Source organism: Pseudorasbora parva, chromosome 4, assembly GCF_024679245.1.
Source record: "Pseudorasbora parva isolate DD20220531a chromosome 4, ASM2467924v1, whole genome shotgun sequence".
Taxonomy (NCBI): Eukaryota; Metazoa; Chordata; class Actinopteri; order Cypriniformes; family Gobionidae; genus Pseudorasbora; species Pseudorasbora parva.
Window position 1 is genome coordinate 13,316,101 of NC_090175.1, and position 24,666 is coordinate 13,340,766.

Sequence of the window (24,666 nt, forward strand, 5' to 3'; positions counted from 1 at the left end):
GAAATGCTTCTTATGAAACCACTCCTTTGTTGCCCGGGCGGTGTGTTTGGGATCATTGTCATCCTGAAAGAGTCAGCCACATTTCATCTTCAATGCCCTTGCTGATGGAAGGAGGTTTTTACTCAAAATCTTACAATACATGGCCCTATTCATTATTTCCTTTACACGGATAAGTCGTGCTGGACCCTTTGCAGAAAAACAGTCCTAAAGCATGATGTTTCCACCCCATGCTTCACAGTAGGTATGGTGCAACTCAGCATTCTTTCACCTCCAAACACGACAATTTGTTTCTTCTATTTTGGTTTCATCTGACCATATGACATTCTCCCAGTCCTCATCTGGATCATCCAAAGGCTCTCTAGCAAACTTCAGATGGGCCCGGACATGTACTGGCTTAAGAAAGGGGGCATGCCTGGCACTGCAGAATTTGATTCCCTGGCGGCGTAGTGTGTTACTGATGGTAGCCATTGATTTCTTCACACCAAGCTGCTTACCTGTTGCAGATTTAGTCTTCCCAGCCTGGTGCAGGTCTACAGTTTTGTTTCTGGTGTCCTTTGACTGCTCTTTGGTCATGGCCATAGTGGAGTTTGGAGTCTGACTGTTTGAGGTTGTGGACAGGTGTCTTTTATACTGATAACGAGTGGAGGACAGAGAAGCCTCTTAAAGAAGAAGTTATAGGTCTGTGAGAGCCAGAAATCTTACTTTTTTTGTAGGTGACCAAATACTTATTTTCCACCTTAATTTGAAAATAAGTTCTTTAAAAATCAGACAATGTGATGTTCTGTCTCTCATAGTTAAAGCGTACCTATGATGAAAATTACAGGCCTCTCTCATCTTTTTAAGCGGGAGAACTTGCACAATTGGTGGCTGACTAAATACTTGTATAGTACATTGTATAGCCCCACTGTATATTATATCCAAGTTAAATGGAAAAAGATAAATGGAAAAAGATTGAGTCGACATTTGCAAATTTGGCTATTGAGATGTATATGTAAGGGAAAAGGCTTCTCGTACAAGAAAAAAATGTAGGGAGGGACTGTCCATGGTGTGTCCGTGAGCCCATGAGTGACATCTTGCCCCGCTCTCACGCCATAAACACATCATCAGAAGAAGAGATGTTGCTTCAAAAGGCAGGGGAAGTTATTTTGATTTATAGATTATGAAGGCATGTCAATAAAAAAATAATAAGGATGTACATGGATTGTGAATACAATATTCCATAAGAGTTGGCAAGGGGTTGGAACAAACTATATTGTTATTTTATGTTTATCGCTGTCATAAAAAAAGTAGAGTGTCAGGGATATTATACAATTGTGATTTACAGGCTTTGAAATTAATTAGACATAGAAGTGGTTATAACTCAGTCTAAATATACTGTAAATGATTCACAGGCAAATTGGTGTGAATTTTTGAACCTGTCTGGTTGAGTTTAGATAGAAGATCATTCCACCATCGAGGGAGCTATCAGTGTGAAAGCTCTGGAAAGTGATTGTGTTCTGTGTTGTAATTATAGACAGATTTGAAATTGTACCTTTGAGTCTATATTGTGTTATCTAGCATAACTCTGTGCAAATATCATTAGCATAAATGATTAAAAGGGTTGCTTGCTAAAGCAGCCCAGTCGGAATTGTTGTTTCCCAGAGGGTTAGATGCATGAAAATAGCTACTATTCCTTTTTTAAGACAGTCTGTAATAAGGCTTGCAGCTACACCAGAAACAAAAAAATTACTAAACGTGGGTAATGATGTAAAAAGAGAAGTTATGGGCTGTTTGCTCAAACTTGATTTGTTGTACCTGTTGAATGATGGTGAAACAAGCACACTGCTTTGTTCGGTGGCTGTGAATAATGAACTGGCATCGTAGTCGAGAAAGTTGTGCCTTCCGCACCTCGGGGCAAACTACTTAATTATAAAGACAGAAAAAGTTTTTTACCCTCATTGAAACGAAAGAAAAAGAAACATCATCAGCAAAAACTGAAGACCTACTGCATAAAAAAAACTAATAAAGAAATATGCTTTTGCAGCATGCTTTATTATTTTTCCATTGCTGAATGATTTATACAAGAAAAACTGGCATTGAGGATGATACTAAGCTCTTTGTCATTGTCTTGTATTAGCAGCAAACTTTATTTGTTAGATCCTTCTGTACAAGAGACCACACAAAACCATTACAGATTCCACTTTATTTGCTTGCAAAGGAAAAACAAACTTGAGCTTTGTAGCACTGCTTCTTTCCCATGCTAAACAACATTCATCTGATCTCTTGGGAGACGGCCCAGCGGCTTTGTCTCATTATGACTGTAAATTCGTTCTAGAGACGGAGCATCCGACATTCCGATGGAAGACTTGGAATGACTGGTGTGCTTTTAAACCTCTTTGCATTCGTAAAGAATAGGTTCTGGCCTAATTACGTGCTACCAAATATTAATGCCAAGAATGATTTTATCGTGGTAAGTGCAGGTGTGCTTTATATTCACCCACAAATACTGCTGGCAAACACAATTTTGAGGTTAAACATTCATTTCTACGGATATGTTCACACTAGCTATGTAGTTTTGGTGTCTTTTTAGTTTGTTTTGGATATAATTTTTTTGTTCCTGTTTTTTCTGGTTTTGTCTTGTTCTATCTTTTTTTTAAATGTGCTGTTAGAACAGTTCATTGTGTGTGGACATGTTTTTCTATCCTGGTGGGGACTCATGGGGACTCATCACTGTGGGGAAATAAATTGAGGTCCACATGGAAGATTATAAATCATACAGAACGAGTTCTTTTGTAAATGTAAAACTGTATAAAGTTTTGTGTGATGGGTAGGTTTAAGGGTAGGGGTAGTATAGGGGGATAAAATATACGGTTTGTACAGTATAAAAACCATTAGGCCTATGGAGAGTTCCCAGAAAGATGGCGCATCAGACTGTGTGTGTGTGCACGTTCAACAAAACATCTGAGAAACTGCCAACTTTTGAGTTTAGCTTGGTGGGGGAATTATGAAGGGTGGTGGGTTTTGTGATTGTCAAAGCATTTGGTAAATACACAATGTCATTAAGTTAGTGACAACATGTTACAATGTTTACATGGTACAATGATTGGTAGGCTACTATTTTATTGGTGCTTGATACAAGTTTCACGATTTTCTTGCGATAGACCCTTTTCACAGACTGTGATGATACGTTTCAACTGTCATCAATATTGTAAATACTGCAAACTTTTGTAAAAAAAAAATTTTTTGTACATTTATGGCACTAATACTTTGTATTTTATTACAAAATACTTAATTATTAAGTTGTTGTGAGGGTATTTCTACACCGTCTATGGGAGTGATGGTAAAAATTATCATCTGTCTGTCTTTTCACTGCCGTTATCAATCTCGCTGTATTTTTTTTCTCTCTTTTTGAAAGTTGTGAAATCACTATTGTGGCGTTACTCTCATTTACCGCTAAAAGTTAACCCAACTATGACGACTTCCGCTCTGAGAAACCTGGAAATGTGAAAAGGTTCTCTCTTGATTCAATATCGATTCATTTGGATAAATAATAAAGTAGCTACATGTACATTTTTTCCCGAGGAAAAAAATCTCTCAACTAATGCTGTAAACATACCATGCCAGCTGGTATTATTATTAAAGGTTAAAATTAACAACTCAAATGAATATAATACGTTTAAAAAAATAATAATAATTTTATATTTTAATGATATGAGTAATATAATAAATGGAATACAGTGCGTATATTTAGCAAAATACTCCTCTCTAAAGTTATTTTTTTCTAGCTAATTTTTCTAACATGCTATGTCATTTAAAAGTGAAGTGTGTGAATTTTAGCAGTATTTAGTGGTGAGGTTATGAATTGCAATCGCCCAGCACTCACCCCTCCCTTTCGAAGCACATAGAGAAGCTATGGTGGCCTACACAAGACAAATATGTCATCGTCGGAGACAGCAGAGAGAAGCTAGAGTTCAATAGAACAGTTTGTCTATTTAGGGATACTGTAGAAACATGGCAGCACAAAATGGTGAGCTCACGGTAAGGGAACCTGCGGTGTATGTAAATAGAAATGGCTTATTCTAAGCTAATAAAACGCTACATTATATAAGGTCTTTATGCACCACTGGAAACTTTATGTAAATGATATCGCATTTCCCTCAATATATCCTCATAAATACTACACACTGCACCTTCAAATGGTATTCCTAAGGTAAATGTAACAGTTCGTGACATTGTTCTCCAGGTGTTTTATTGACGTCTTTCCACATTTGAAACACTGATTGATCGACTGCATAAGACATAATAGATTTCGAAGTGCTGCACTGTATCTCTGTTCATTTTATTAACGAGTAGTAAAGAGGAAGAGATAATCAGTTCATGTGCCGCCACCGAGGCACTACAGCGATCTGTCACATTTAAGAGCTCCAAAAGTTTATTTATTGCCTAAATTTTATAACGCAATGAACATAATTGGAAAGATGAGAGTTTGTTTCACATAAAAAAAAAAACATCTTTGACTTTCCTGTCGGTGTCAGTGTCCTCTTTGCTTCGCAAGTTTTTACTGCATGAGAAAATGGATGCGTGGTGTGAGAGCGTGAGAAAAGTGTCAATTAATTGTGCGAGTCTCACACTGAATGTGTCCTGGAAAATAAGATCTGAGCTTTTGGATCATATGCAATGAAGCACATCAAAAAGAAATGATACAATAGGCTAGTAATGATAAAACAGGAATGTTTTATATTGAAACATTACTAACCTAGTGACATTTTATTGTGAAAGCTCTACTATTACCATAAGTACACTCTGTTATTGTAATTATAGCTCATATTCCTTTATGGTATGACTATAGCTACATACGTTTTGTTAATGTAATTATTATTATGTTTTTCTTCAGTTGTGCTTTTTCTTGCATTAAAGCATCTGAACTACCAGAATGCTCTTTTTTGTTTTGCCTTCTGTGAGAATAAACTTGCCTGAGATTTGCTGTATTTTTGGTTTCATTTGTGTTGTGAAAAAAGGCTTTTGCACTTTGTTCCTGGAGTCCCACTGTAATTGTGCAATGATTTTATGCCATAAAGGCTGTTGTCCTTCAATGTCAGAATCCCTTTTGTATTTCATCAGTAAATGGTCAAGTTGTACTTTCACTAAACATCTTCTGAATGTTCTCCCGGTGTCCTTAAGGAACACTATCTGTAGTATTGTCTATTTGTTGCATCATTATCAACTTTTGAAATTCACCTGCTTAAGTCCTCAAAGCTACAGGTTTTCACGGTTGTTTTTGCTCGTTTTGGTGATGCGGTATTCTGTTCAGACGCGAATGCTTGGCTCCATTACGAGATGGTGGTCTGCTTCAAAGAGCTGAAACCCTCCGTTAATGGATTGTAATTAGTACATAAGGGTGGACCTTGAATACTCAAACACCTGCCCGGGGTTTTTGACAATGGCTTTATTCCAGATCCTGTTAAAAATACATTATGAATCATTTTGGTTTAATTAGCGTCTCAAGAACTTAATTACAATCCACACTGGACGCCTTGCCAATATTGCTTTTTCCTAATTTATTTCGTCTCGGCTTAAGGCTGTGTGTTTTCCCACACAGAGTTCACCGAGATACTTCCTCTCCTATGGCAACTCCAAGCAGCGTGTAAAGCGAATCCTCTGAGGTTTGGCCACATTTCTCAGAAAACTTCTTATGGGGGATTTGAAGGGTGTTAATCCATGGGTTTGGTGAACTGTGCGCTCACACTCACCGAGACCAGAGTTTGCATTATTTGTTCCAGTTTCTCACCCTAATGGTGATGGATACAGGCACTGGTGAGCAAAGTCGAACGCTTGATCTTTCGCAAGCTTCTGAAAGGACATCTAAAGCTTTTCTTTACCCTCCATCAAGCTGTTTGATCCACTTTTCCTGCTAATAGGCAGAGAGACGTCTGCTGTCATGCAGTGTCACACCGGCGGGGTATGACTGGTTCTCTCTCTCTCTCTCTCTCTCTCTCTCTCTCTCTCTCTCTCTCTCTCTCTCTCTCTCTCTCTCTCTCTCTCTCTCTCTCTCTCTCTCTCTCTCTCTCTCTCTCTCTCTCTCTCTCTCTCTCTCTTGTGTCTGAGTCACTAACAGATCAATGAGAACACGCTAGATACAGAAAGGTGAGAAGGACTTTGAGATGTGTGGAAACGTGCCAAGGACAGACAAAAAGCAGCACAGTTTAAAACAATTTTTTAGTTGTAATGCATGGATTAAGGCCATTATTTATTCTGGCTATTTATTCTGGATGTAGTCTAATTCACACATTTACAATGATGTAACCAAAATTGTGTTATGTTTTTATGCATTATGCTTTAGGTACAATAACCTACTGGTTCAAATGCCAAGTTTTAATCTTTCATTCCTTTATTTGTTTTGATATTTTTTTTTTTTATGTAATTACTTCAAAAAAATGTTGTACGTTGTGTAACCGTACAAATCATACAAACTGTAAAAATCAGAAAAATGAATGAAAGATTTATAATGAAAGACATTTTTTAAGTCATTGTCTGTATTAATTGCATCTGAGTAAATTAATTTCAAATTTAATTTGTAACCAGAGTAATATTAAAAATGCACCACTTTAAGAGATTAAAGACAACACTTTTTTAATTTTAAATAAATGCTTTTATTCAGCAAAGATGCATTAAGGGTATAAAACAAGTCTCTGATGTCCCGAAAGGGTGTATGTGAAGTTTTAGCTCAAAATACCACACAGATAATTTTTATAGCATAACTGACCATTTTTAATTGACATCCTTTGTGTGTACGTTGATACACATCAACGTACACAGCGAATTACACAAAAACACTAGCAGATAAACAGATATATAAAGACCTTATGCCGTTCCGGGGGTACTTAATAAACTGGTAAACGTTTTATCCATAAAACAACAATGAACTGTAATAAAGTGCGTGCTCTCCCTTTAATTACTCCCGTGACCAGAATCGCTCTATAAACTATGCTAATACGGCAATTCTGTGGCCGTTGTGGATGGGGCTTGGGAAAAATTACGTCACTTTGCCCAAAATCTGCGAACAGCTATTCTGAGACACTGCTTATGATTTATGGCGATTAGAAAAAAAAGGAGTGGGTGGGTTTTTATCATCATAGGGTGGTTGTGTACACGCACTGTCGACACACAGTTATGTTCAAACACCCTGTAAAAGTGAATTTTGCATAATAAATGCCCTTTAAATTGAGCAAACGTGACAGTAAAAACATTTATAACATTATATAATATTATAATGATTTCTATCTCAAATAAATGTTCGTTTAATGTTTCTATTAATAAGATAATCTTGAAAGAAATGTATCATGGTTTCCACAAAATATTCTCAGAATTGATACTTATAAGAAATGTTTCTTGAGCAGCAAATCTGCATATTAGAAGGATTTCTGAAGGATCATGTGATGCTAAAAATTCAGATTTGCCATCACAGGAATAAATTACATTTTTGAATATATTAATAAAAGAAAACGGGTATTTTACATTGTAATAATATTTCATAGTTTAATATATTTCAATAGTTTTTGATCCAGTGAATGCAGCCTTGAGATAAGTGTCATCTTTGTCTGCAAAAATTTGAATGGTTATTTATTCATGAAATATGACGTTAACTTACAGTAGATGTATTGTAGTGGACAGTCTCACACTCGTATGCTGCTTTAACACTCAGGTAGTTTGGTCACCAACTTTTGGTTAAGAACCCAATTATCTTTAACCAGCGGGACTGAAATCTTGTGTGTATTTCAGGTGGCCCTGCATGCGTGCGGAGTGGCGACAGACATGGTGTTGGATCGCTGTCTCCAGGCGCGGGCGGGATTTGTGATTAGTCCATGCTGCTACGGGTTCATTCAAAACACACTCAAGTTCAACTTCCCCAAGAGGTGACTCTCTGACTTGTCTTGCTTGCGATCTCTTTTCATTTGTTCCCCTAATTCCACAGTACACAGCGGCAGTGTAGATATTCTAATCCACAGTATATTACAAGCTAAGCTCTGCATACTCTGAAAATATACTGACAAGAGTGAATGATTTATGAGGACGATCGAAAATAGTCAACCATAATAGACAAGCATAATAAACATTCATTATTGCGTCTATTTGTGTCTTTCGCTTCACATGAACGTTCTCAGAATATAATGTCCTGTATCAACAATCCCACAGCTGAGCCTCATCAGTCCCTTGTTAAATGTTGGCAAGAAAATGTAAAAGTTAGAGAGAGTGTTTCAAAACTTCTTAACAGTAAAAAAGTGCTTTTGAACAGTCATCAGTTTTTCCCCAATCACTCTCCAAATCTGGAGTAAACTGTCATTTAATCTCAGTCAGGAATTCTGCCGCAGGCCATGAGCATCAGGGTGGCGAGAGCAGCGAGCGCAGGAAATTATTTTTCCATTTTTGTTTAGCGGTGTTGCTATGACAGCAGCCCGTCGAGTGATTTGTCAGTTGCTGCATTCAACAGTAGAGCAGGGAGGGCGACCTGATGACAGACAGTTAATGTACCAAACATTACCTACCACACACACAATCTCCAAGAGCTGCAGAGTTCTCCTTTATCATGCAAGTGTTACGTGAGACACCCTGTTGTATTTACACACGGTTTAACCAAAGAACTACATTTGTTTTTGTCCATAGACAATGTTTCCAGCATTGTCTTTGATCTGAATGGACTGTCCTCTTAAATGTGTTTTGTCTTTAACGTGTCATGTCATTTTTCATTTGCGCCTCAGTGTGTGTTTGAGTTCATTAAGCCTGCCCCCCTCTGTCTCTCTACGCAGCACGAGGTTTGCGGAGACTTTGAGCTATAAGGTAAGTGTTTCAGCACTCGCTTTCACTTTTTTCATTATCGCCTACACAACCACACGGCCTGATTCTTAAAGCACAACCTCCACAGGGGTCCATATGCTTCATGTTTGGTTTAGTCCTGTCTCCAGTCATATCATCTGTTCAATATAAATTATATCAATATGCACGCAAAATATTTCTTATATACACTATATTAGCAAAAGTATTGGGACGCCCCTCTAAATCACCAAATTCAGGTGTTTCAATCACTTCCATGGCCACAGCTGTATTAAATCAAGCACCTATTCTGCACCTATGCTGCAAATCTGCACCATGCAGACATTTCTACAAATATTTGTGAAGAATGGGTTGCTCTCAGGAGCTCAGTGAACTCAAGCGTGGTACCGTGATAGGTTGCCACCAAGTCCATTCATGAAATTTCCTCACTAGCATATATTCTACGGTCAACTGTTAGTGGTATTATAACAAAGTGTAAGCAATTGGGAACAACAGCAACTCAGCCATGAAGTGGTAGGCCACGTAAAATCACAGAGCGGGGTCAGCGCATGCTGAGGTGCACAGTGTGCTGAAGTCGCCGACTCAACAGCTACAGCCCTCCAAACTTTGTGTGGCCTTCAGATTAGCTCAAGAACAGTGCGTAGAGAGCTTCGTGGAATGGGTTTTTTGCAATCACGTGGTTCTGATGACGAGTGAAATTCAGCTGGAGGGCAGGAAGTGAAAAACAGAATGGACGAGATGGAGGGAAGTCTGTAATGTGCTGATTTAGAAAGATATAAACAGAAAATCACAACATATGTTGGACGTGATCCTTGTGTTAGGAAGAGGACCGATTTTTCTACTGAATTGGAAGACTTGCCTGCCATCTAGATGGTTGATATAGAGAATGTGAAGCTGCCGTTACGCCATGTCGAATCTGGTCTGGTTTATATCGCACTACCTTTCTGCTATGCGAGTTTAGGTTATTTAGATCTTCTGTCGACTCGTAAATTTTGAAACACAGGTTGAGGAGGTGACGGTAAGACACGGGATAGCAAATCTAGTAATAATGTCACTGATTAACCTACTGCCTATCACAAATAATCACTTTACTTTTGAAAGTATAAAATATTTGCGAGTATGATTCTCACTCAGCTTGTGAATTAACAAAACTTGCCCATAGCCACTTCAAAAATATTCACAAGCTTCCATAGTTGTGATTTTGTTTGTAATTTGTTGAAATAAATATTTTTAAAAAATAGTTTTGTTCTCTGTCCACTGTAAGTAAACCTCTCAGATTCTCCTCCGTGGCCATTTGGGAAAGTGAATATTTACAATAACAATAAGCTTCAGTTATATTTACACCTTTCCAACAAAAATATATCGACTTCTGTCAGCTTGTTGAACCCATTTTTATATCTGCCATATAATGGTGGCGGACACAGCAGCGTGTGACACTGTTTTCACGGTAACCAGATCAATCTTCAAAACGACTGTGAAAACATCAAATGAATGCAATAAAATATATTTTATTCTCTGCAAACAATACCAAGAAGAATGTGAATATTTAACCAAGTCAAAAACAAAGGTAAGCCGGTATGCATATTGAGTATTAGCAAACTCAAAATGCCATTAAAGGTGACAAATTTTCAAGAAAAAACGTGATAACCTACGTAAAAGATAAAAGCTTTGTGATTTTCCCGGTTTGATTGATTTGAACAACAATAAACCACACAAAACATAGGCATTTTGAATTTGTGTTTCCTTTTGATTCCTATCTAGAAAATCGCTTCTTGCCCTCCATCTGTATTTCATGCCTTAGCAGTCATGTCACGCACAAACAGCCTATTGGTTTTAATGGCCGAGCAGCTCATCCAAGCCTTACATCACCAAGTGCAATGCAAAGCGACGGATGCGGTGGTGTAAAGCTTGCCACAACTAGACTCTAGAGCAATGGAAACTTTTTCATTGGAGTGACTAATCACAATTCCCTGTCTGACTGTTCGATGGACGAGTCTGGGTTTAGTGGTTGACAGGAGAACGGTACTTGACTGACTGCATTGTGCCAAGAGTAAAGTTTGGTGGAGGGGGATTATGGTGTGGAGTTGTTTTTCAGGGGTTTGGCTTGGCACCTTAGTTCCAGTGAAAGGAACTCTTTAATGCTTCAGCATACAAAGGCATTTTGGACAATTTTATGCTTCCGACTTTGTGGGAATTGTTTGGGGATAGCCCTTCCTGTTCCAACATGATTGCCTACCAGTGCACAAAGCAAGGTCCATAAAGACATGGATGAGTGAGTTTGGTGTGGAGGAACTTAACTTGTCTGCACAGAGTCCTGACCTCAACCCGACAGAACACCTTTGGGATGAGTTAGAGCGGAGCCTTCGAGCCAGGCCAGGTCAGGTCAAAAATCCCTATAAATACACTAAATTTTGTAGAAAGCCTTCCCCAAAGAGTTGAAGCTGTTATAGCTGCAAAGGGTTGGCCAATTCCATATTAAACCCCTATGGATTAAGAATGGGATGTCATTAAAGTTTATGTGCATGTAAAGGCAGACGTCCCTAAACTTTTAGTATTATGAATGCATGCATGCATATGTATGTATGTATGTGTGTATGTACAGTATATGTATGTGTATTCAAATAGTACATAATACTTATACACTGTACACACACACACATATATATTATGTAAAAACAAACTTATTTTGGACATGTTTAATCTTTTGACAGCCCTATGTATATTATTTATATATGACATTATCACTGACAGGTGAAGTGAATAACACAGATTCTCTCTTCATCACGGCACCTGTTAGTAGGTGGGATATATTAGCCAGCAATTGAACATTTTGTTCTCAATGATGATGTGTTAGAAGCAGGAAAAATGGGCAAGCATACAGATTTGAGTGAGCTTGACAAGGGCTGAATTGTGATGGCTAGACGACTGGGTCAGAGCATCTCCAAAACTGCAGCTCTTGTGGGGTGTTCCCGTTCTGCAGTGGTCAGTATCTATCAAAAGTGGTCCAAGGAAAGAACAGTGGTGAACCAGCGACAGGGTCATGGGCGGCCAAGGCTCATTGATGCACGTGGAGAGCGAAGGCTGGCACGTGTGGTCCGATCAAACAGAGGAGCTACTCTAGCTCAAATTGTTTGTTGCATATTTTTATGATGTTCTGTTATTTTAATATTTTTGAAAATTAGTAAAATTACTATAGTAAAATGTTAAATATTTCCCACACTGCTTTTGAATCTAAACTCCCACAACAATTTTTAAATAAATACATTATAATTGGTGAACATTTTATTGGGAAAACTCAACAAAACAATACTAAGACAATAAACTGACAACAAATCAATGTCAAACAGTGCAAGCATTGCCATTGATGAATGACTCTTTTGAGCAGGTCCTTTTAAGGAAATTGAATCATGAATCAGTGTACTTGCCAATTAATGACCACTGCGATCAAATTTGACTTTTTGAAATTCTGGCAGTGTCAGTTTTGGGGCACAGTCCTGTCCTGTGACTTCTCCTACAACCGTTAAATCAAAAACCAGTAGGAGCGCAGAACCTGATGACACAGCTAGCGAGACCACCACTTGCTCAACACACACTGTCTTCATTTTTTCCCGTTTCCATTTCAATAGAAGTCATGATCAAAATTAAGCTATAGAGATTGTTTTGGTTTACTAGCCAACATTTCTATTTCCATGTAAATGCAGCTCACGTCACTGAACGAGTCTCCTTGCGTGTGTCCATTTTTAAATTGGTCATGAACTGGCTTTTAAAAAAAATTATACTGTTGTCTGAGGTCATTTACTGACGTTGGCGTGGTTTTTTCATTCAAAAACATCATAATGAATAAGTAATAGGCTATTTTTTACCTGGATTTGAGCCTCTCTGAAGAAACACTAATCTTGTATGAGTGTACCACACTGAACACTTCAGACTGACACCCACTGCTACGATTGGATAAGACTTGCATATTTAATGAGCTTCAGCTCCCCTGTCAGTACACATGAGGGCTTGCAAAACATCTTTATCGAACAAACACAAATATTCATCTCTCATCCACCCGCAATTGATTGGAATGTTGTTTTTGTATTACTTGGCCCGCCCGATCGGTGAATAAAACCGCTAACTGTGCATCACACGCGCACCATTCAAATATCACATCAAGAGAGTGAACAAGTACATCAAGAGAAGAATGTTACTTCACTATTTAACCTGATAGCCCTTCGGCAGGCCGGACTTACGATTTGGTAACCCGTCTGGAAAACACACAACACATAGTTGGGCTTTGCGAGCCCTGGCTTATACATGTCCGAGTCTGATCCCAAATGGACCAACAACACCACAAATAAAGGATTCTCTAGCCTGTGACAGCATGCTAAGGCACGCACACATAATAAATACAATATGTAACAATGCAATACTATCACATATTAAAAACAAAACAAAAAAATGTTTTAATCACATTAGTGTGTTGCTTCATTCATTCATGTAATCTCATCCTGTCTGTAAATCCAATCTCTTGTTTACAAGCTAATCTGTGGACAAATGAAGGAACTAACGTGCACTGTCTTCCCCACACAAGCTAGATATTAATTAAAAATAAAATGTATACATACATTCATAATATTGGAGTCCGAAGGAAGTTTGTTGTATGTTTATTGCTTAGAAGTTAAATGCGACTTAGCTCCACGTAGGCCTATATCATCTCACGATTTGGTGGGCAGCGCTACAGAAGCAGATGTACCTATTTATTCTTTTGAGGCGGCGTTTCAGCATTTGATGACGTCAAGGGTCGACATATTCTGAGATCGATCGCTTTCTAGGCCTGGTGCTAATAAAAGCTCTTCTTTGACTAACAAGGAAGTTTTCACCTCTGAAATGTACAGGATATTCTTATATCACAATGAGCTTTTATTTATACAAGGCTGAATGAAAAGTTGATTTCTCAATTCATCACCCCTTTAATGCATCTTGACTGCCGTACAGTCTTACATTAATGACGACAGATCCCGTGTTGTGACATGGCTTGCAGCGGGCGTCATGTTCATATAGTCTGACAAGCAACAATCATAAAGGAGTCAAAGGACTATTAATAATCGTACAGTGTGCATCATACAGAGAGGTATTTAAGTTAGCAGTATAGATTTGTAATATTGGCCATCAGTTATCATAAAAATAATTAGTTTCAGCCACACTTTCTGTGCCAGTGCATTCCTCGTCATGGCTCATCTTCACAATAGAGGATTTTTAGATCTTTTCTCTCAGCATCAGCTCTGTAAAAATATTAGTGTACACACAACATGCCACAAATTCTGAGTAGTAAAAAACATCTGTCCATACGCCCATGTTTTTTATTCTCTTCTCTTGATTTTTTCAAGCTCAGATGAAATACTGAACTCCTGGGAATAGAGTACCCCTTGTAGTTGCATTTTTCCTGGCCTTATCTCCAGACACTCAGCAGTGAGTGCTGGAGTGGAGGCAGAAGTGTGAGAAATGGATGAGGTTAATCAGTCGTATCTCACTGTCATCAGTGTTTGCTTGACTCCCACAACTGCCTCCTTCACACTTTGCCCAAGGAACTTGCTGAGATATCACCTACAAAGGGGCATACAAGAGACCATCAGTCCCTTGGGCAATTAGATCTAGAGCAATTCAAAATGTAATTAGTAATGTTTGCTTAGACCAACATCAATGTTGCTGTTAGTATTTGGATTTGAACAAAGTGAATAATGAATTAAGCTGTTTGTACTCTATGCATGAAGTTAACTTTTAGCACCCTATAGCAACTGTGGCCCAGGTAAATATCACTCAAAGTTTGATCTACACAGTTTAGATGCATATCATTATTCTTTTTAAATTTGCAGGGTGTCAACTGGTTAATTTGACTGGATTATTAAATGATAGTATATGTACATAATATATCTGTGTGTGTATGTGTATACACTCACCTAAAGGATTATTAGAAACACCGGTTCAATTTCTTTTTAATGCAATTATCTAATCAACCGATCGCATGGCAGTTGCTTCAATGCATTTAGGGGTGTGGTCCTGGTCAAGACAATCTCCTGAACTCCAAACTGAATATCAGAATTGGAAAGAAAGGTGATTTTTAAGCAATTTTGAGCATGGCATGGTTGTTGCTGCCAGATGGGCCGGTCTGATTATTTTACAATCTGCTCAGTTACCATACACACGCAGATTTTCACGCACGACCATTTCTACGGTTTACAAAGAATGGTGTGAAAAGGGAAAAACATCCAGTATGCGGCAGTCCTGTGGGCAAAAATGCCTTGTTGATGCTAGAGGTCAGAGGACAATGGGCCGACTAATTCAAGCTGATAGAAGAGCATCTTTGACTGAAATAACCACTCGTTAAAACCGAGGTATGCAGCAAAACAATTTGTGAAGCCACAACACACACAACCTTGAGGCGGATGAGCTACAACAGCAGAAGACCCCACCGGGTACCACTCATCTCCACTGCAAATAGGAAAAAGAGGCTACAATTTACACAAGCTCACCAAAATTCGACAGTTGAAGATTGGAAAAATGTTGCCTGGTCTGATGAGTCTCAATTTCTGTTGAGACATTCAGATGGTAGAGTCAGAATTTGGCGTAAACAGAATGAGAACATGGATCCATCATGCCTTGTTACCACTGTGCAGGCTGGTGGTGGTGGTGTAATGGTGTGGGGGATGTTTTCTTGGCACACTTTAGGCCCCTTAGTGCCTATTGGGCATCGTTTAAATGCCACGGCCTACCTGAGCATTGTTTCTGACCATGTCCATCACTTTATGACCACCATGTACCCATCCGCTGATGGCTACTTCCAGCAGGATAATGCACCATCATGTCACAAAGCTCGAATCATTTCAAATTGGTTTCTTGAACATGACGATGAGTTCACTGTACTAAAATGGCCCCACAGTCACCAGATCTCAACCCAATAGAGCATCTTTGGGATGTGGTGGAACGAGAGCTTCGTGCCCTGGATGTGCATCCCACAAATCTCCATCAACTGCAAGATGCTATCCTATCAATATGGGCCAACATTTCTAAAGAATGCTTTCAGCACCTTGTTGAATCAATGCCACGTAGAAATAAGGCAGTTCTGAAGACGAAAGGGGGACAATCACAGTATTAGTATGAGGTTCCTAATAATCCTTCAGGTGACTGTATATCTTCGTGTGTGTGTGTGTGTGTGTGTGTGTGTGTGTGTGTGTGTGTGTGTGTGTGTGTGTGTGTGTGTGTGTGTGTGTGTGTCTAAATGTGATTTTAAAAAGATATATGTATTTTTTTAGTGTGTAGGTAGGGTTATGAATCAAGAAACAAACAAAAAAATCCGAACCAGTTAAAAAAGAATGCATCGGAATCCCCTACAACAAAAATCTATTTTATTTCAATTTTGAACTTGATTTTAGTTTAAAATGAAATAAAAAAGATAGATTCCCTGTGCTTCTTTCCAAGCAAGCATGATCGATGCAAACGTTTTTATTGGTGTGAATACTAAACATGCTGAAAAAAAAAATGCTTTACTGTGTTAAAGCGTGTTTTGGACACATTATCCTGAGTTATAGCATTGATCACAGCTATTAGCCTAGAGGATTCAACTTGAATAGGAGGAATCAATCTGCCAGGGCTGTTAAGTTCCTTTCCATCAGCACTTGTTTCACTCAGTTAATGCAGAATGATGGCTGCTTGAAGCCATCATTGGACAGGAACAGCAGAGGAAGTCATTTTGTGGCACTTCCTTGCAAAGTCCCAGCAAAAAAAAAAAAAAAAAAAAAAATTCAGCAATTAGAGTGCATTGATTAACATAAAATGAACTGCCTGCTGCTTTCCTCTGTTTCTCCTCTAATGGCAGGTTGCAACTGTTGATAAATGGTCTGTTCCCTCACCACAACCCAACCGATCTAATGCATTGATATTTCTCTGCAGCTGAGCTTTTTTTCAGATGTTTTTGTGCATTTATGTACAAAGTGTGTTTATTGATGTCCCAGCACGTTTGGTGCGTTAACATGATATTTATGGTTTCCACAGGAGCATATGATCCTGTGCAGGTTTGCAGACCAGACAGCTGTCAGTTTACCCCTGGAACGCCGATTAATCGGTAAGATGTTTCATTTTTTAAAAGGTGGCTGGAATTATTGGGCCAGTTTTGCTTTAGGTCTGGAAATTCCTAATAGAGTTGGTCCATATGGATCAAATTTTTAGCTCAGAATGAGCTGCAGTGTTGAGCGGACTTTGACATAGTCATAATTCTGGTTGTGCGGGACTAGTAAAACCCTAGCAACTGCTCACCATTGCAGCCATTTAGAAACAGCGCTATTATTGTAATCTAAAATGAAAACAAAATTTTTTATAAATTGAATTGAAATAAACATTACCTGAAACGAAAGGAAATGTAAAAAAATAAACTTGATTTATTTCAGCCAGTTGCCAAGGCATCATTTCTCATTTTCTTTTAGTTTAACTTGAAGTACTAAAATAGCTAATACTAAACCAATAATAAAACGACATAGACATATTTATATCAAAATAAAAACTAATAAAAATGACAAATGCAACAAATTGACTAAATCATGTTTAATACTGGGGAAATTTAAAAATAAATACAAATAAATTCAAAGTATTAAAAACTATAATAGTATATCAATGATACTCAAATAGCACTGCACTGCTTAGACACATTAGCATAATTGTTCAGTCTGCACTATATTTGACTCAAATTAAGGAATTTATCAAGCATGATTTTACAGCATGGGTAATTGGTTTGCACGTCCATTGGGCATTTGATAAATGGTTCTCTGGACCATAAGCACTTGTTGGGTTACCAGTTGATTTTTAAGAAGGGTTTCAGTGTAGTATAAATGGAGACTCTCTAACATTATACTGTGGTAAAACACTGAAGCACGATCAGACACAACAGCTGTCAGAAATCACCCTTAAACAGGACGCTATTTGAGGGAACATCCAATTTTAATGGTGTACGAAACCATGGTGCACTCATTCAATCCCACAATGCACAGCAAAAAAACAAGTGTACAGCCGACGTACGCGCAACGGCTAAAGAATACCCATAATGCACTGTGAGAGTCACATGCCGAATGAATTCCTGCATCTGACCTGTAGATGGCAACTGCAGCTGAATCATGTGTTCGAATTCATTCACTCCCTCAAGTGAACTGTATTAGTGGACTAATGTTGGGAATAGTGAATGAGGGTATGGGGGTGATTTCAGACACAACCAAGATGTCCCTGCTCTGTGACCCCTCTCTCCATCAAATTTCTCACTACACACTCGCAGTCTCGTCGCACACTTGCATTAATCTGACACCACTGTCATCCTTCCTTCCACTGCCCATCTTTTATGGCTGGTGAGATGACAGCCTCTCTGCTTCTTCACAAAACACATGCTAACCAGCGCCACAGCCTGTGCCGTCCCAGTCAAAGACGAGACTTTCCAAAGGCTTTCAAAGGCAGATATCTTTGAGTTTAGATGAGCTGCTAATTACAGTTTGATAAGATGATAAAAATTGTTTAAAGTCTTTTTCAAAATTCACTGATTTAAGTTTTACTGTTTTATCCGTGAGATGGCAGAAAGCTTCTTTAAAGAAGTGTCTGTTATTAAAGTAATTTTAAATTCCACTTTAGAAAAAGTTTCACAGTTACTTTATGGAATTTGAAAGATTGCTGTTCTTTTGAACTTTCTCAAATTATTCATCAAATATTCTTGAAATATGTATCACGATTTCCACATATTAAGCAGCACAACTGTTTTCAACATGGAGAATAACAAAAAATGTTTCATAAGCATCAAATCATCATATTAGAATGATTTCTGAAGGATTATGTCACACTGAAGACTGTATTAATGATGCTTATACACACACACACACACACACACACACACACACACACACACACACACACACACACACACACACACACACACACACACACACACACACACACACACACACAGTACAGGCCAAAAGTTTGGACACTTTACTATTTGTAATGTTTTTGAAAGATGTTTTCTGCATCTATTTGATCAAAAATACAGATTTTTTTTTTTTAATATTGTGATATATTATTACAAATTAAAATATTTGGTTTTCAATTTATTATACTTTAAATGATCATTTATTTCTGTGATGCAAAACTAAATTTTCAGGATCGTTACTTCAGTCTTCAGTGATCATGATCCTTCAGAAATCATTCAGATATGATGATTTATAATGAGTGTTGGAAACAGTTCTGCTGATTAATATATTTGATGAATAAAAGGTTCAAAAGAACTGCATTTATTCAAAATAAAAACATATTTTCAAATATTATAAATCTTCTTTACTATCAATTTTTATCAATTAGACACATCTTTGCTGAATACAATTATTGATTTATTTCAAAATAAGAAAAAAAAAATGACTGACCCCAAATTACTGACCAGTAGTGTATATTGTTGTTACAAATTATTTATATTTTTAAAACATTTGCTTCTTTAAAAAAAGTTTTTTTTAATACTTTTTACTCATCAAAGGATTATAAAAAAGTATCACAGGATATGAAAAAATATTAAGCAGCAGAACTGTTTCCAACTTTGAACATAAATCATCATATCTGAATGTGGATCATGTGACACTGAAGACTGGAGGAATGATATTGAAAATTCAGCTTTGCATCACATAAATAAATGATCATTTAAAGTATAATAAATTGGAAACCAATTATTTCAAATTGTAATAATATATCACAATATTACATATTTTCTGTATTTTTGATCAAATAAATGCAGGCTTGAAGAGCAGAAGAAACTTCTTTCAAAAACATTACAAATAGTAATGTGTCCAAACTTTTGGCCTGTACTGTGTGTGTGTGTGTGTGTGTGTGTGTGTGTGTGTGTGTGCGTGTGCGTGTGCGTGTGCGTGTGCGTGTGCGTGTGCGTGTGCGTGTGCGTGTGCGTGTGCGTGTGCGTGTGCGTGTGCGTGTATATAGTGTGTGTATATATATTGTGAGTTTTTGTTGTAGGTGGCTATTGTAGATGGCTATAAAAAAATTTTTTTTAACAAAATATTGTGAACTGTGCTAATTAATTGAGACTTCTTACAGCTCTTACAGGTTGTTGGCCTTGTTTGTTTCGTTGCTTCTATTGCTCTCCCCTTTTTTTGTAAGTCGCTTTGGATAAAAGCGTCTGCTAAATGATTAAATGTAAATATATTAAACTATAATAATATTTCAAAATATTACAGATTGTATTTTTGATCAAATAAATGCAGCCTTGCTGAACATTTAAAATTCTTAAACAAAATAAGCAAATCTCACCAACTAAAAAGTTTTAAACGTGCACTGTAAAACATAGTAGTCAAATATATTAAATATATTTAAAGGGGGGGTGAAACACTCAGTTTCAGTCAATCTCATGTCAATCTTGAGTACCTATAGAGTAGTATTGCATCCTTCATATCTCCGAAAAGTCTTTAGTTTTATTATATTTATAAAAGAAATATGGGCTGTACCGAGTCTTTCCGGAAAAAACCGAGCGCCTGGAGGCGTATCGTGTGGGCGGAGCTAAAGAATGACAAGAGCGCAAAGCGGTGACGTCCTCAAGCGTGGAGAAACCCATGCTATCTCAGCTAATACAGATAATGATCCACAATCAAATCTGAGGCTGAAATAAATTGAACAGGAGAAACGGCAACATCAGGATGTCCGTCTCTGTGGTATGTACTGTATTTAGGGGCCTTTGTGTGCAGTTTATGAGGACATGATTCAGTTTATGGACTATTGTATGTGACTAGACCTTAGAAGTAGCAAGCAAAACGGTTTTGCACGTCAGAGTCAGAATAGTGTTATACAGAACAACAATGGAGTAACCGTTAGCGCATTTGAATGACGAAGCACGCGATCGTATCGTTTACTGATGTTTACTCATGCGACGGTAGCCAATAGCAGAGACATTTGAAGTTGATTTACTCACCGGCATCTTCCAAAGCAGGACCGCTCTGTCAAAAACACACTTCTTCGGTATGATTTGGTGAAGTCCTGTGACAGCAGTGACAGTGGAAATCCACTTTGCGACGCGACTGAAGCGATGCCTTGAAGCTTCCCGTCATTTCTGCGTTCAAATCGGTTCAAATGTAGCGCTGCCTTCCCGGAATGCTGTGCTGAAGCGTTGAAGTCGCTCGACGTCACCCATAGGAATAAAGTGGAGCGCGGCGCGACATAAGTGTTCATGGACGACTGGATCTGCACCTGAGAGACTGTTTACAGCGTGCATTTCCTCTCTCGCTCTAGTCACGCGCGCGCGCACCCTTCCGGGAGAAGAGCCCGTACGGCCCATACAAGGACCTTCCGCTCTATTTAACGTCCAGTAGACCCATACTCGAAAAAAATTTGCCGAAACTTGTGAGAAACCGGAAGGAGTATTTTTAACACAGAAATACTCCATCAAACGTCCAACATTAGTTTTTGAAACTTTGTCTATGTTTAGGATGGGAATCCAAGTCTTTAAAGGTGTAAAAAGCTCAGTATGCATGAAACAGCATTTCACCCCCCCTTTAAATAACTATTTTAAAGGGGTTTACAGTGATATACACAGTGTGTGTATATAACATTATGACTTCTTTGAATAACACTGATTATCTCTTCATCACGGCACCTGTTAGTGATTGGGATATATTAGGCAGCAAGTGAACATTTTGTCCTCACAAAGTTGACGTGTTAGAAGCAGGAAAAATGGGGAAGAGTAAGGATTTGAGCGAGTTTGACAAGGGCCAATTTGTGATGGAGAGACGACTGGGAAAACCGCCAAAAGCACCAGCATCAAAACTAGACCACAGAGAAATGGGAGAAGGTGGCCTGGTCTGAGGAATCACGTTTTCTTTTGCATCACGTGGATGAACGGGTGCGGGTGAGTCGCTTACCTGAAGAACACATGGCATCAGGATTCACTCTAGAAAGTAGGCAAGCCGGCGGAGGCAGTGTGATGCTTTGGGCAATGTTCTGCTGGGAAACCTTGGGTCCTGCCATCCATGTGGATGTTACTGAGACACGTACCGCTTACTTAAGCATTGTTGCAGACAAACCATTCAAACCACACCCTTTCAGGAAACGGTATTCCCTGGTGGCTGTGGCTCTTTCTGCGGGATACTGCTCCCTGACACAAAGCAAAAATGGTTCATGAATGGTTTGAGGAGCACTACATCGAGGTGTTGACTTGGCCTCCAAATTCCCCAGATCTCAATCCAATCGAGCATCTGTGGGATGTGCTGAACAAACAAGTCTGATCCATGGAGGCTCCACCTCGCAACTTACAGGGTTTAAAGGATCTGCTGCTAACATCTTCCTGCCAGATACCACAGCATACCTTCAGGGCTCTAGTGGAGTCCGTGCCTCGATGGGTCAGGGCTGTTTTAGCAGCAAAAAGGGGCCAACACAATATTATGGTCATAATGTTATGTCAAATCGGTGTATATACACTACCAGTCAAAAGTTTGAAAACATTAAGGTTTTTTTGAGTCAATCTGAGTAATGTTTTCGGCATAGATTTTATTGGTCTTATTTCCAAATCTTTTCTCCCTTAATCACCAGGGAAGCGCTGTATGGGACTGGTGGACTTGGACCGCAGTTGGGCCGCCGAGACTCATGGGTATTCTGTGAGGGTGATGACCATGATCCCTGAGGGCTGCTCGCCTAAGAACAATATGCTCGTGGGATTTCCTACAAGATAACACTGACTCACTGAGAAATAACCACATCAAGACAATATTTAGATTTGCAAAAATATTGTTTCATTTATTCCATGGGATGTTTGATTTTAGGCATTTTATAAATGCAAACATTTCATATAAAGGGATAGTTCTCTCAAAAATGTCGATTTTGACAGTTTAATCACCCTCAAGTCATTTTAACCTTGCATTTTTTTCATTCTTCTATAAAACAAAAAATTGTATCTTTTCCGTACACAAAAGTGAATGGTGTGAATACTAACAAAAGAGCACCGTACAATTATTGCAAAGTCCATTCAATTTGTGTGCTTCGTTCTAAGTCTTCTGAAGACATTCGATAGCATTTTTGATGTGCTTTTATAGTGCTTTTTCATTTATAAATTTTTTTGGTATACCATCCCCATTTCTTTTATGCAGAACAGAAGCTTTTACATTCTGTCTGACGTCTCGTTTTATGTTTCACAGAAGAAATGAATACTGGTTTTAAATGACATTAAGATACATTTTTGGATGACCCTTTGATCTATAGGCATGGAATGCTACTTATTTCCACATGCACACTTGAATCTAATTTGATCTAATTGTGCAATCAGTAAAAAAGCTTTTAAACGTAGCTTAATCTAAACAATTAGAGATTTGTATCTTTCCTACTTGATTTGTGTGCCTGAGCTTTGTGTGTAAAGAGAGACAAAAACCATCAATAAATTAAACATGACTTCAAATGTCGTTTGCAAATCAGTCACATTGAATTGTGTAAAACCACCTTGCACCCACTCCTCCACTATTATCGCATATTATGCACAAAACAAAAGTCTCTCAAAAGAGCCCGGTTTTCCCAAGTTATTACCAATGTAAAATTATTCATTGTAATTTGCACTTCTCCCTCGCAAGAACGCAGAGACGTCGCGCTTGAGCTTTTGTCTCAAAGTGTTTGATTATTGAAAGTAAGCCGGAGGAGGAATTTATCACGATTCCCTTGTGTCACGGGTCAGGAGAATTGGAGGGGTTAATATTTATGAAATGGTGCATGCATGGATTAATCTGACCACGGTTATGAATATTTGATTAGGCCGCACGGCTCACACAAATGTCAAAGCGCTGCAATCGGTCGGCAGCGTATGCTGATATATATGAACTGCTCCCCCAGTTTTACTTCGCTGTGTTTGGACCCATACTGTCATCAAACACGCCTTCGGTTTGCCCGCTACAGAAGAGCTGTGGACTGTCACATTTGTGATATAGAGATGAGATCTGTTCCTCCGCCATGAGGAAGTGCACAACCTTAAAGCTTTGAGGAGCCGAGCTAGCAAAACTCATCTGAATTCTGCTAGCGGAGCCAATCTTTCTGAGTGTGAAAGACTGGAGACGGGGGCACCTTCCCAAGACCTGGATCATTTCAATGGGAAACGCTTCTTCCTTCCCCCAGGATTGGCTCTGGTCGCTGACGAAATGTACATGAGAAACAAATACATATAAGATGGGTTGAATATAAAATGAGGCTAGATATAACGGCATTACTGTAATGTTGACAAAGATATTGAAAGATTGTTTTTTTGTCTTTTTTTCCCTACAGAACTACAGATTTGCAGAATACAAAATATGATGCAATATGCACAAATCTGACAGTGTCTCATGCACAATGCTAGAAAAAAATGAAGGCACAAGTGTGTACACAAGTTTTGGTATTGAGAAAATCTTTGAAATGTTCGTTTTATCAACACAATAATTTGCAATATAGGCCTTTGTGGAGGGACATAGAATACATTGAACTATTCACCATTTTTAAAAAAAATACATCAATAGGCTATGCAAATTAGATCTGTCTCAATCCAGTTAATTTGGGTTTTAAGGTCTTTTCTGTGTGGATCACTTAACATTAGGATGTAAAAAATGTCCTTTTCGATATGCAAATTATATTCTCAGTGGTTAACTCTCAAAAACCATCTTATATTTTATGGTAGTTAATAAAATAAATATTCAGTGTATAACACTGTATTTCCTGTGTAGAGCTGAGTTGGCAGAAACACTATTGGTATGAAATCACTTGGGCTGCTGCTGCTTTACTTTTGTGCAAGCAGTATGAAACGGCCCCAAACTCTTCCCATACCAATAGAAGTCAACTATGGGGTGCATT

The 24,666-nt window shown here is 38.3% G+C and overlaps 1 protein-coding gene across 3 annotated transcripts in view; it reads left to right on the top strand.

Annotated features, from left to right (window-relative positions):
* gstcd (glutathione S-transferase, C-terminal domain containing) overlaps nt 1-23,254 on the top strand; it is a 68,934-nt gene extending 45,680 nt beyond the window's left edge. For 2 of the 3 annotated variants that reach the window (XM_067440974.1, XM_067440975.1), the window contains exons 9-12: nt 7,759-7,892; nt 8,784-8,814; nt 16,843-16,912; nt 22,396-23,254. In XM_067440974.1, coding sequence (XP_067297075.1) covers nt 7,759-7,892; nt 8,784-8,814; nt 16,843-16,912; nt 22,396-22,535 — 375 coding nt within the window. In that variant the 3' untranslated portion in view covers nt 22,536-23,254. Of the gene's footprint in view, nt 1-5,578; nt 5,643-7,758; nt 7,893-8,783; nt 8,815-16,842; nt 16,913-22,395 lie in introns of those variants that run through there. The other variant, XM_067440976.1, reaches the window with a different exon arrangement.
* The last annotated feature ends 1,412 nt before the right edge of the window (nt 23,255-24,666 follow it).